The 11,590-nt window shown below is 37.2% G+C and overlaps 1 protein-coding gene across 1 annotated transcript; it reads left to right on the top strand.

The window, feature by feature from the left end:
• Window positions 1-1,728: 1,728 nt before the first annotated feature.
• Window positions 1,729-4,972, top strand: LOC104242219 (beta-glucuronosyltransferase GlcAT14B-like). Its single transcript, XM_009797242.2, has 4 exons — window positions 1,729-2,362; window positions 2,902-2,977; window positions 3,070-3,185; window positions 4,255-4,972. The coding sequence occupies exons 1-4, from the start codon at window positions 1,840-1,842 to the stop codon at window positions 4,767-4,769; spliced, it is 1,230 nt and encodes a 409-aa protein (XP_009795544.1). The 5' UTR covers window positions 1,729-1,839; the 3' UTR covers window positions 4,770-4,972.
• Window positions 4,973-11,590: the final 6,618 nt, after the last annotated feature.

The following is an 11,590-nucleotide window of genomic DNA, read 5'->3' as shown; positions in this document are numbered from 1 at the left end:
AAATTTACATCCAACATCTTCAAATTTGAAATTACAAGCTACTTCATAAGTATTTTTTTTTTTGCGACAGAAAAAGGACTTTTAAACCTAAAAGGAATGGAAAGAAATTCCAAATGTTAGTGACATATTAAATGTCTATTGATAAATATTATAAAAATTATTTAATTCTGATTTTGTTCAATGTGAAACATACTTTTAAAGAATAAAAAATGCAAACGATATTTCACTAAGGAATTTCGTGCTGATACTATAGTATATATAGATAGAGATAGAGATATAGATAGATGTATAGATATTGATATGGGGCTACATATAGATAAATTTGTATGCACTTCTAATATCAATCAAGTGTCCTACACGCATTATGAAATTTCCAAAGCAATAGAAAGAAAATACAAGTCAACTATTTGGGTATGAATTTAGTCGTTTCTATTAAAGCCAGTGCATCAAATATTTTTTCAACTTTAGCTGAAATTTGCACGTGAGCCAGTTGGGCCATTCCACTGCTTCTTGCCTAAGTTGACCCTGATGAAATGTATTTATCAAGTTTATCTCTTGAATAGAAAGGATTGAAATTTGATAGCTATCTTTTCACGTTAAGGTAGGAGAGCTAAAATGTTGATCACATTTCATCAATAATTCTAAAAGAGAGATCCAAATGGACACAGAGGGTGCGTTTGGTACGAAGAAAAATATTTTTCGGAAAATGTTTTTCAATTTTTTCATGTTTGGTTGACTTAAATGTTCTGGAAAATATTTTCCTTATGAACTCATTTTCCTCTGAATGGAGGAAAATGTTTTCCTTATTAAGAGAAGGGAAAATATTTTCTAAAACTTCTTCTCAACCTTCCCCACCCTCACAAATCCACCCCACCCCCTCTCCAAAAAGGTTTTTTTTTTCAATTTCAATTTTTCCATTACCACCCACCCTGCTACCCCTTCCCCAACCGCACCCCCACCCCCAACACCCCCCACACCTAATTTTTTTTTTGCAATTTCAAATTTCTATTTTTTTTATTTTTCTGCACCATCCACCCCAACCCCCTCCACTTTTTTTTTTTTCTTCTGTAATTTAAGTTTATGTTTTTTTTTCGTTTTACTGCCCCCTCCCCTCCGAAAAAACATATTTTTTAAATATATTTTTTAGTTTTAATTTTTTTATTTATCGGTTTAAAAGTTCAAAATTTTACAAGTTCCAAAATTATGAGTTGCGAGGTTTATGTGTTTGGAAGTTTACGGGTTTAGAAATTATAAAGTTTACGGGTTCAAAATTCCGCAGTTTTAAAGTTTAGCGGTTCGAAAGTTTATGAAAATTTATGGGTTCGGAAGGTTGTTGGTTTGAAAGTTTATGGTTTCATATTTATTATATCTAAATTTATGAATACTCTTGAGAAGTCATTTTTCTTAATTTGTGTACCAAACACCGGAAAATGAATAAAATTATTACTTGTTTTCCAACAAAATATTTTCTTGGAAAATATTTTCCACGAAAACATTTTCTGTGTTATACCAAACACACCCAAAGATAAATGTGAGTTCGGGCGTGACAACCAACTAAAATATGGTATATTGCTTGACAATTTGATTACCTTTTAGCATATGTCCTTTTAATCAAGTGTACACTTTATCATTCACTGGCTGTATCATTAAGGAAGATTACTTGCACTAATCTAGTCTAAGAATTCGTATATTCGTTGACCTGCGATGCTCCAAAACCACTCAAAAATACCTTTTCCACCTCTACGTTAAAGATTTTAATGAAATCTCAGTTCATGTTGAAATATAATGATTTAAAGTATCACTAATATATAGAAACCAGTAGAAAACAACAGACCAAAGATGGAAGGTAACAAATGGTTTATTCCTCTGATTTTTGCCCTCTTAATCTCCTCTTTCTTCATCATTTGCATTCTTTCTACTGGAAACCCATTTCACCAAGCATCAGTTAAAGCTAAAGATCCATTAATATTTGTTGAATCAAGACTGCATATAGCCCCAACTCGACCCATAACAACAATACCAAGATTAGCATATTTGATATCTGGATCAAGTGGTGATGGGGAGAGCTTAAAGAGGACACTTAAGGCTTTGTACCACCCATTAAACCAGTATGTGGTGCATTTGGACCTTGAGACATCAGATGAGGAGAGATTAGAGCTGCTGAAATTTGTGAAGAGAGAGCCTCTGTTTATGAAAGTTGGGAATGTGAGAGTAATTATGAAGTCCAACTTGGTAACTTATAGAGGTCCTACTATGGTTACTAATACACTTCATGCTGCTGCCATTTTGCTAAAGGAAGGTGGTGAATGGGATTGGTTCATCAATTTAAGTGCTTCTGATTATCCTTTGGTAACCCAAGATGGTATGCACTCCCGCCTCTTTTTCTAATTAATATCTTCGGTTAAAACTAGGAGCGGCAAACGGACGGGTCGGATCGAATAGGTCCGGGTTTAAACCAGGTAATTAAAAAATGGACAAATTATACGACCCGACCCATATTTAATACGGATAAAAAACGGGTTAATCGACGGATAACATGGGTAACCATATTATCCATGACTTCTTCCATATGAATACTTTTGGGATAATTATTAGTCTCTCTAACTTGAGGAACCTCTATTTGAGGCTTTACAAATGTAAAAGTTAAATCCATTGGTTATCCATTTTATAAATGGATAATATGGTTCTTATCCATATTTGATCTATTTTTAAAAAGTTCATTATCCAACCCATTATTTAGTGGATAATATGAGTGGTTAATATGAATGATTAACTCTTTTCTTTTAACCATTACAGTCAAGAACTCTGGAGTGTAAAATAAAATTTAGAAAAATATTTTTGAAACATGCTGCAAATTAGATGAGTTGAATTTTGTGAATAATCGATGGTCTGTATTGACAGATTTGCTTCACACTCTATGGACAATTCCAAGAGATGTTAACTTTATTGAGCATACAAGTGACCTCGATTGGAAGGAGTATGTGGATAACTTGCTATATAATCAACATATCGTTACTGATTTGGATTTTATGAGCTTATACATAATATGCAATGTATTTGTGATTGTAGGGAATATAGGGGCAAGCCTATAATAATTGATCCGGGGTTTTACAGCTTGCACAAATCAGATGTCTTCTGGGTCAAACAGCAAAGGAGTGTGCCTACAGCATTTAAGTTATTCACAGGTGAGAGTTTCCAAACTTGTGTATATTCTGAATTAATAATATAGAAAGCTAACAAACTCCAGGTCGATACTCTGCTTTCAATCTAACCAATCTAAGCTTTCAAGATTCCATTTCTCACTTAATTAAAGCTTCAAATACAGCAGATCTGTAGAGTGGTTTAGTATTGAGATCAAAATAACAAGGCATCATGCGGAAGCTAATAGGGTAAACCTTAGAGACGGTAAATCAGACGAGAAAGAAAAAATATACGAACTAGGCCTAATAATTTATTATAGTTTAGTCAATCGACCTACATATGATTCCACTTAAGGAGAAAATAAAGATTCTTATAGAATAGTATAGAAGTGCAAAACTTCTCCTCCAACAAAAGGATTAGTTAAATATGGAAGAGACCTTTTCCACTAAGAATTCTTTTCCACCAAGAAAAGTAATTTTAATTATGGTAGAATTCAGGGCAAACCCTAATATCTAGCTCCCTCTTTTAGCTAAATTTATCATTACAAGTTGCTAACTCTGAATAACATGTTGCCATAGCAGTTCCACCCTTGGCATGTGTTGGTTAAACAGATACTAATATTAATTAGTTAATATTCTGCAGAATATTTGGTTGTGAAGTGATATCATCGCTCACAAATAAGAATAGTCCACTGCTACATTTACACTATAATATTCCGTGATGTTTCTAGAATATCTGCTCATAGCATTTCATTGGTAAACACAGGAGCAACTACCAAAAAGATATTGTCCAAAAATTGTCTCCTTGCCCCTTCCTTTAATTTGCTAGTATATCAGCGACCCTATTGGCTTTTCGATAGGTGTGGTTTACTTGTGGATGCCCCAACGCTACTAGCAATTAGGTCTTGCATTCATAAATTAAAGGTTCATAAATCAAATTTCCTTTGTTGATCATGTTAATTACCTCCGTTGAATCTGTATTTACTTCCAAGGGAGTGAAGTTGTTGGACATAGCTAGTTTTAATCCCTCCATAAAAGCCATTAGTTCTGCATGCATGTTAGTTGTGTCTCACATTAGGAAAAACGGAAAATAATCATTTTGAAATTGCACCAGGATCTGCTTGGATGATGCTCTCTCGCCCATTTGTGGACTACTTATTGTCTGGATGGGACAGCCTCCCGAGGACACTCTTAATGTACTATGCTAACTTTCTCTCTTCACCTGAAGGATACTTCCATACTGTCATCTGCAATGTAGATGCGTTTCGAAATACTACAGTGAACCACGACCTTCATTTTATAGCGTGGGACAACCCTCCAAAGCAACATCCACACTATCTCACTGTAGATGATTACAAGGAAATGCTCGAAAGCAATGCGCCATTTGCCAGAAAATTTGGCAGGAACGAATCAGTGCTTGACAAGATTGACTCTGAGCTCTTGGGGCGCAAAGCTGATGGTTTTGTTCCTGGTAGTTGGTTTAAAGGTGGGGATGCAAATGAAACTATCTCACACTACATTCTAACAAACATAACTTCATTGCAACCCGGCCCGGGTACTCAAAGACTAACAAGTCTGGTTTCTGGTTTCTTGAATGATAAAGATTTCCACAAAAAGCACTGCCTCTAATCAAACGGATGTCTCTGCATTGAACAACCGTTTCTAATGCCCCTTTATTAATACTAGTTGTAATAATGGAGGATCAATTCAGCTAGGAAGACATCTTCAATTCGGATTAGAAATATATTGCTTTGAGATATGCTTAATTATTTCAGCCCTCCTAATTTTGGAGGGTAAGGGGTTAAGGGCGGGTGGATATTGTTCTACGAGTGAAATCGATGCATTGAAAGGTTTAATTGCTAGCTAACCATTCAAGAATTCATAGAGAAATCTGAATGACAAAATTACAATAGTTCCACTTAAAACAAAAGAAGGTTTGGCTACTTGGCTCTGCATAATTCTGACGCTATTTTCTTCAACATAATGATTTTGAAAACTAATCAAGCCGATGGAGTTTGAAAATTGTCAAGAAATACAAAATGGAGGAATGAGGAGTCGGAAGTGATGACACAGATTGAATCTAAAACCAAGTTGTTTTGTATGCACATTTTATTATTGTTTCTTTAGATAAATCACTAAGTACTTCATACATGTCGTACTACTTCAGATAGAAACATAATGAGATTTTTAAGTTTCGAATGAACTCCGGAGCAGAAACCACAGTATAAAATGCTACAGTCACCGCTTAATCATCTGCAATTAACTTGGACAATCTTTTTCCCCACATAGTCACCTCGGAATATTCATATGAAGGAAGAGGGCACGCTTTCAACTCCTTGGGAGACATCCTCAATTGCCTTCAGTTTTCCAGCTCGAAGGTGCTTTCTTCCATTTAAAATCAGAATACAGTTTGAAATGATGGATCAGCAGCAAGGCATCCTTATTGAATGGTAATCCTCTTATAGACCACACCCATCATGTCAGGGACTGCTCTTTTCCTGGTGTTTGTGTACTTGGAAGTGACCCCACAAACCGCTACTCTTCTGACCATGTTCATGATTGCTACTAGCTGCTTGTAGCATTTACCACCCATATTGTCAAAGTATATGTCAATCCATTCAATGTATGAGTCCATAGGAATCAATGGCGTGTGTGACAATTTCAAATTAATCTCTTACCCATGTCCACCTAATCCATCATAGAAACAGAATTCGAAACCCGTGTGAATTTGATGAGCGTAAGATGATGAACCTACCATAATATAAGACAATGACGACATCCTTGTGTTGTGCAGCTGCTCTTGTCTAACTATAATATAAGACAATGACGACATCCTTGTGTTGTGCAGCTGCTCTTGTCTAACTATTTTTTTCTTCCTCCAAAGGCCTCAACATTGGGAAGAAAAATACCTGAAAAAGTATAAAATCACTTCAATACTGTCACGATCCAAAAATCAACCTTGTCGTGATGGTGCCTATCGTGCTACTAGGCAAGCTGACACATTAACAAAATAAATCGTTATTTTCATTTCAAAGATAATTCCAAAGCTATTTAATATAAAACCTTCATAAGAAGTTCAAATCAAAACAAAAGTGCGGAAAAGAAAGCCCGACATTGGGGTGTCACTAGTCATAAGCATCTACTACAACCGTCTGACAATATCAAGACTAACATAGTCAGGAAATAACTGAATACAACTAAGGGAAGATAAAGAGGGAGGAAAGCAGGGCTGTGATCGCCAGACAGCTACCTTGCTAACTCTGATGGATCTACAATTGAACAATCAACACTTGCTACAGTGTCTAGAAACGCCTAGATCTGCACACAAGGTGCAAGGAGTAAGGTGAGTACGCCAACTCAGTAAGTAACAACAATAAATAAAGACTGAGAAGTAGTGACGAGCAATAATGCAAGTAAAGTTCATATCACAAAAAAAAATACGGCATGCTTTTAAAACCATAGTTTAGATCAAATGAGCTTGTTTAAATCCAATTCCAGTAAAATCATTTAAAAACATCTTTCAATAGTTTTCTAACAAAGGTTCATCGCAAAGGTGAGCAAAATGATGAAATCATAAACAACCCCTCGGGAAAACATCACTCGTATATAGCTCCTCGGGCAAACCTCACCATCACTCAGATACAGCCCCTCGGGTAAACCTCACCATCACTCATATACAGCCCCTCGGGCAAACCACACCATCATTTATGCCTCCCAGTCACTCAGCACTCAACACTCAGCACTCGGAGCAATAGAGACTGAGTTATGTAGTAAATAAATGTAAACATGACTGAGTATAGATTTCCAATCGAAAACAATGAGAGAATAACGATAAAAGACCTCTAAAGGGTCGTTTGGTATGAGGTATAAGAAGGTATAAGGGTGGTATACAAATTTAATATCACCTTAATACTCTATTTGGTTAGCAAACCAGGTATAAGTTACCCCGATGTTAATTTTAACATGTGATAACTTATACCTTATAGAAGGTGGGGTAATTAGCACCGGTATAACTTATACCTTCTTCTTAGAAATTATGCAATTATCATTCTTAATACAACATATCAAATAATGAATAAACAACAATCCCAACATAACTAATCCCAGCATAACTTATCCCAATATAACTTATACCGGGATAACTTATACTGGTATAAATCGTATTCCAACCAATCGACCTCTAAGGATCCAAACAATACTGACATAATGCCTAAACATGGCATCCAGCCTGATTTACAGAAATTCTTTCTAAAATACGTAGGAAGCACATAGTTCCAACAAAATGTTCAACTTTATAGAGATACGGGACAGACCAAGTCACAATCCCCAACGGTGCGCACCCACACGCCCGTCCCCTAGCATGTGTGTCACCTCAAGATAGTCACATCATACAAAATCCGGGGTTTCATACCCTCAGGACTAGATTTACAATCGCTACTTACCCCAAGCCAATTAAATCTCTACTCTGCGATGCTCTTTACCCCTCGACTCAGCCTCCAAATGCTCCGAATCTATTCACAACCAGTACAATACCATCAATATATGCTAATGGATGAATTCCACAAGAAAACTATCAAATTAGACCAAGAACCCGAAATTGGTCCAAACCCGACCCTCGGGACCATGTCTCAAAATCCGACAAAAGTCAAAAATTTAGGAAACCCATTCACTCACGAGTCCATACCTACAAAATTTATCAAAATCCGACTCCATTTAGTCCCTCAAATCAAACTCACCAATTTTCAAGCCCTAAATTCCCAAATTTCTAGCTCAAATTCCCAATTAGATGATGAATAAAGCCATAGATTCATGAAATTTATACCATTATAGGTTAGAATCATTTACCCCAACGTTGTTCTTTAAATCCTTCGAAAAATTTCCCTCTCCCGAGTTCTTCAAACCCAAAATAAAAAATTGAGAATAAAACCTCGAGCTGGAGTTTTTCCGCCCAGCAAAACCGCACCTGCGGTCCCATTTCCGCATCCGCAGGACCGCTTCTATGGATTTTCATTAAAAGCCTGCTTCCGCTTCAGCGATTGCCTGACCGCATCTGCGGTCATTGCAGATGCGGGGACCAAGCCACATCTACGATCCATCTGCGCACCGGCGCCACAAATCCTCTTCTGCGAGTGTTGCACCTGCGGTTTCAACTCCACAAGTGCAGTTAAGATAGAACAACAACTTCAACTGTATTTTCCAAATTCCAAACTTGTCGTTAACCATCCGAAATTATTTCGAGGCCCTTGGGACCTCAATCAAACATACCAACACATCCCATAACATCATTCAAACGTAGTCGAGCCTTCGAATCACTCAAAACAACATCAAAACACCAAATTACCCTCAGATTCAAGCCTAAGAACTTCTAAACTTTGAAATTCCACAAACGATGCAGAAACATATCAAATCACGTCTGAATGACCTCAAATTATACACATAAGTCAGAAATGACACCACAAACCTACTCCAACTTCCGGAATTTCATTCCCACCCTGATATCAAAATTTCCACTGCCGACCAGAATCGCCAAAATTCTAATTTCCGCCAATTCAAGACTAATTTTACCACAGACCTCCAAATCACATTCTGGATGTGCTCATAAGTCCAAAATCATCTAACGGAGCTAAAGGAACCATCAAAATTCAAATTCGAGGTTGAATAATAAAAAGTCAAAACTTGTCAAACCTTTCAAATTTAAAGCTTCTAGCTGATGAGACCAGTCTCCCAAATAAATTCCGGATAACCTGAAAACCAAAACCGACGATTCACATAAGTTATAATATATCATACGGAACTACTCATGCCATCAAAGAATCGAGCGAAGTGCAGTTGATCAAAACAACCGGTCGGGTCGTTACATCCTTCCCCACTTAAACATACGTTTGTCCTCAAACGTGCCTAGGGTTGTTCATAAAGCTATCAAATCGCTGTATAATCTCACTATGCACATACCCGGGGGCGATCCCATGTCACCCTATCCTATATAGGTCTAATAACACAACATGACTGAAATTTCTTAATCCAACCTAGCCCATAAGCTTTAAAATCCAATTTCCACATCCGAAATTTTCTATAAGATCAGAATCTCGCATCCACACACTGCATAACTCTAAACAAGCTGTATCCAGTCATATCCATGACCTAAGATGAAATCACATGATATACCACATAACTCAAACACTCACAACGATGATTTCCAATCACAACAGTTGCCCAACACAACCTAACGCTGGTAATAACCTCTTATCAAATAGAGCCTCATTCTAACACCTTCATATACTGCCAACAATGAAAGAAACATGCAACAACTCATAACCATTCATCAGATCAACTAGTTGTGGAACTCCCTCTCATTTGACATGAACTATAGCCAATTTCTAAGCTGATCAACGACATTACCCTTTTAAATATACCGCAATCCAATTTGATAGCATCCATTCTAGCTTCGACGACCTCATCTTATCAAATACAAGTTACTCTACTGACATGCCACACCCATACTACCCAGATCCAGAAACCGTGAAATTTGTTCAACAATACGCAATAATTCAAACGTACTCAAACATAGAAAATGACTTCAGTGAGAGAACTGTCCAGCTCAACTAGTACCACCACAATGCAATGTTAATAACCCATCACACCGTAGAACCAAAACACACGAATCTAACACAAAAGATCATAACCCAACATGACTTCGTTGTAATGTGCGATCGCATCCAAACACTGGTCCACATGAAGTTCTTCAAGCCACCTTACTCAAAATCAATAACCATGCACAATTCGACATCAAGTACTCAAAGTACATTACCATAACCACGGGAAGCAAATGACATAACACCACACAAAACCCGAAAGAACATAACCAATGCGCCATCGACCAACTAACAAGTCATAACTCCTCGTAACACAGAAAGGTAACTCATAGATCACTCCAAAATACAAATAAGCTCAACAACAATCGAATGGCACATTCCTCAATGATAGAAATTCAGAGTCAACAAATGTGACCCGGTGCAGAACACACATCCATATTGGGTCTACCAATGAACCCCAAATCAACTCTGGTCACCCACAACAGTTAAATACCCTCCAAAAGTACAATGACTGAATCCCAACACATACTAAACTCTAACTAACCTTGGCTACATTTTTACAGTCCACAACAACAAACAATCTACTCACGAGAACTCTTAGTCTCCAAATCCATAGAACATATGAATCACCATCTCTGATCTCAACTCCACTACCTGAATGTCCATACTTTGCCAATTATATGGTCATCCCATGAGGAATACTTCTAAAATCCTTCTGTGCTACAAGGAAAAATTTGAACTCCAGCAGTCGATCAAACAAGAGAGTGCTACAATACCAGTGAAGTATCCATAACTCAAACACATCGCCCCTTTCTAAAATGTATGCTCCCATTAAGCCATACCAATTAGTAACATCATTTACCTAGTCATCTGAAACTGTCCATGCTGCCTAAGACTTTATGGCCTTCCATTCAGAATTGAACCGTTAACTTACACATGCAAACCTCAATCCTACACAACATACCGCATATACCATGCCATCCTATGATGAATATGAGAACTCGTCACAAGCAACTACGTACTCAACCTGCCAAGAACTTTCCATTTGATCCCTTCTAGGAGAAAACCACTATATATCACATGCTCCTCACGCCAGTAAAAAATATACATCTCTAACCGTGGTAGAAACCATCAAGAACTCTCCGAATCCCATTTGCACAAAATCAAACCATCAGGACTGAATCCTTATAACTCAACCCAGCTACCAAGTCACCCAAAATCCAAGAGCATTGCCACGAAACACCTATAGAAACTTATTACCTCAAAAACACCCAAAGAACTAATCACACCCATTAACATGCCAATCCAACCTACTACCAAGTTATCCTATCTATCCGAGTTCCTTCTGAATTACTTCAAATTGATACTTCTCCTCGCCATAACACCACAATTCTCAACCCAAACTCACCACACAAGACCCAAGCATAAAACTACACCGCCTTAAGGCCCATAAGCCGTTGAATACTCTCTTAAATATCCCCAAAAGTACCACATTCAAAATACTTACCCTAAAAAGAATTCCTGCGAATCTAAAGCCATTACCTTCACCTTTTTGATACTGATATGTAAAATCCATAATGATATAGAAATGCCACAAGTCTTGACACCCTCCAATGTAAACCTCAGTTTCTAGCCAAATGCACATCTTGAAGATCCCCAATTGTTACATATAAATCTGGAATCCATTAGAACCATTCTCGGGAGTAATCCACTCTACTCATGTCTCAATTAAACTGATCAAAAGAATCAAACGACCTGTGCCCCATTAGTACAACAACACCTAAGGAAGTAACCCATCCTTCTAAGTAGCTGAGCAATTTCCTACTCTATACACGTTACATCCCTTACAACAACAAC

Source organism: Nicotiana sylvestris, chromosome 10 (assembly GCF_000393655.2).
Source record: "Nicotiana sylvestris chromosome 10, ASM39365v2, whole genome shotgun sequence".
In the NCBI taxonomy this organism is placed as follows: domain Eukaryota; kingdom Viridiplantae; phylum Streptophyta; class Magnoliopsida; order Solanales; family Solanaceae; genus Nicotiana; species Nicotiana sylvestris.
This window is presented reverse-complemented; position numbering and strand designations above follow the sequence as displayed.

Excerpts from the sequence above, each read along its gene's own strand:
- LOC104242219 (XM_009797242.2), top strand. The coding sequence starts at position 1,840 with ATGGAAGGTAACAAATGGTTTATTCCTCTGATTTTTGCCCTCTTAATC. Across the intron at positions 2,363-2,901 it reads TCCTTTGGTAACCCAAGATG|ATTTGCTTCACACTCTATGG; the intron begins GTATGCACTCCC and ends CTGTATTGACAG. Across the intron at positions 3,186-4,254 it reads AGCATTTAAGTTATTCACAG|GATCTGCTTGGATGATGCTC; the intron begins GTGAGAGTTTCC and ends AAATTGCACCAG.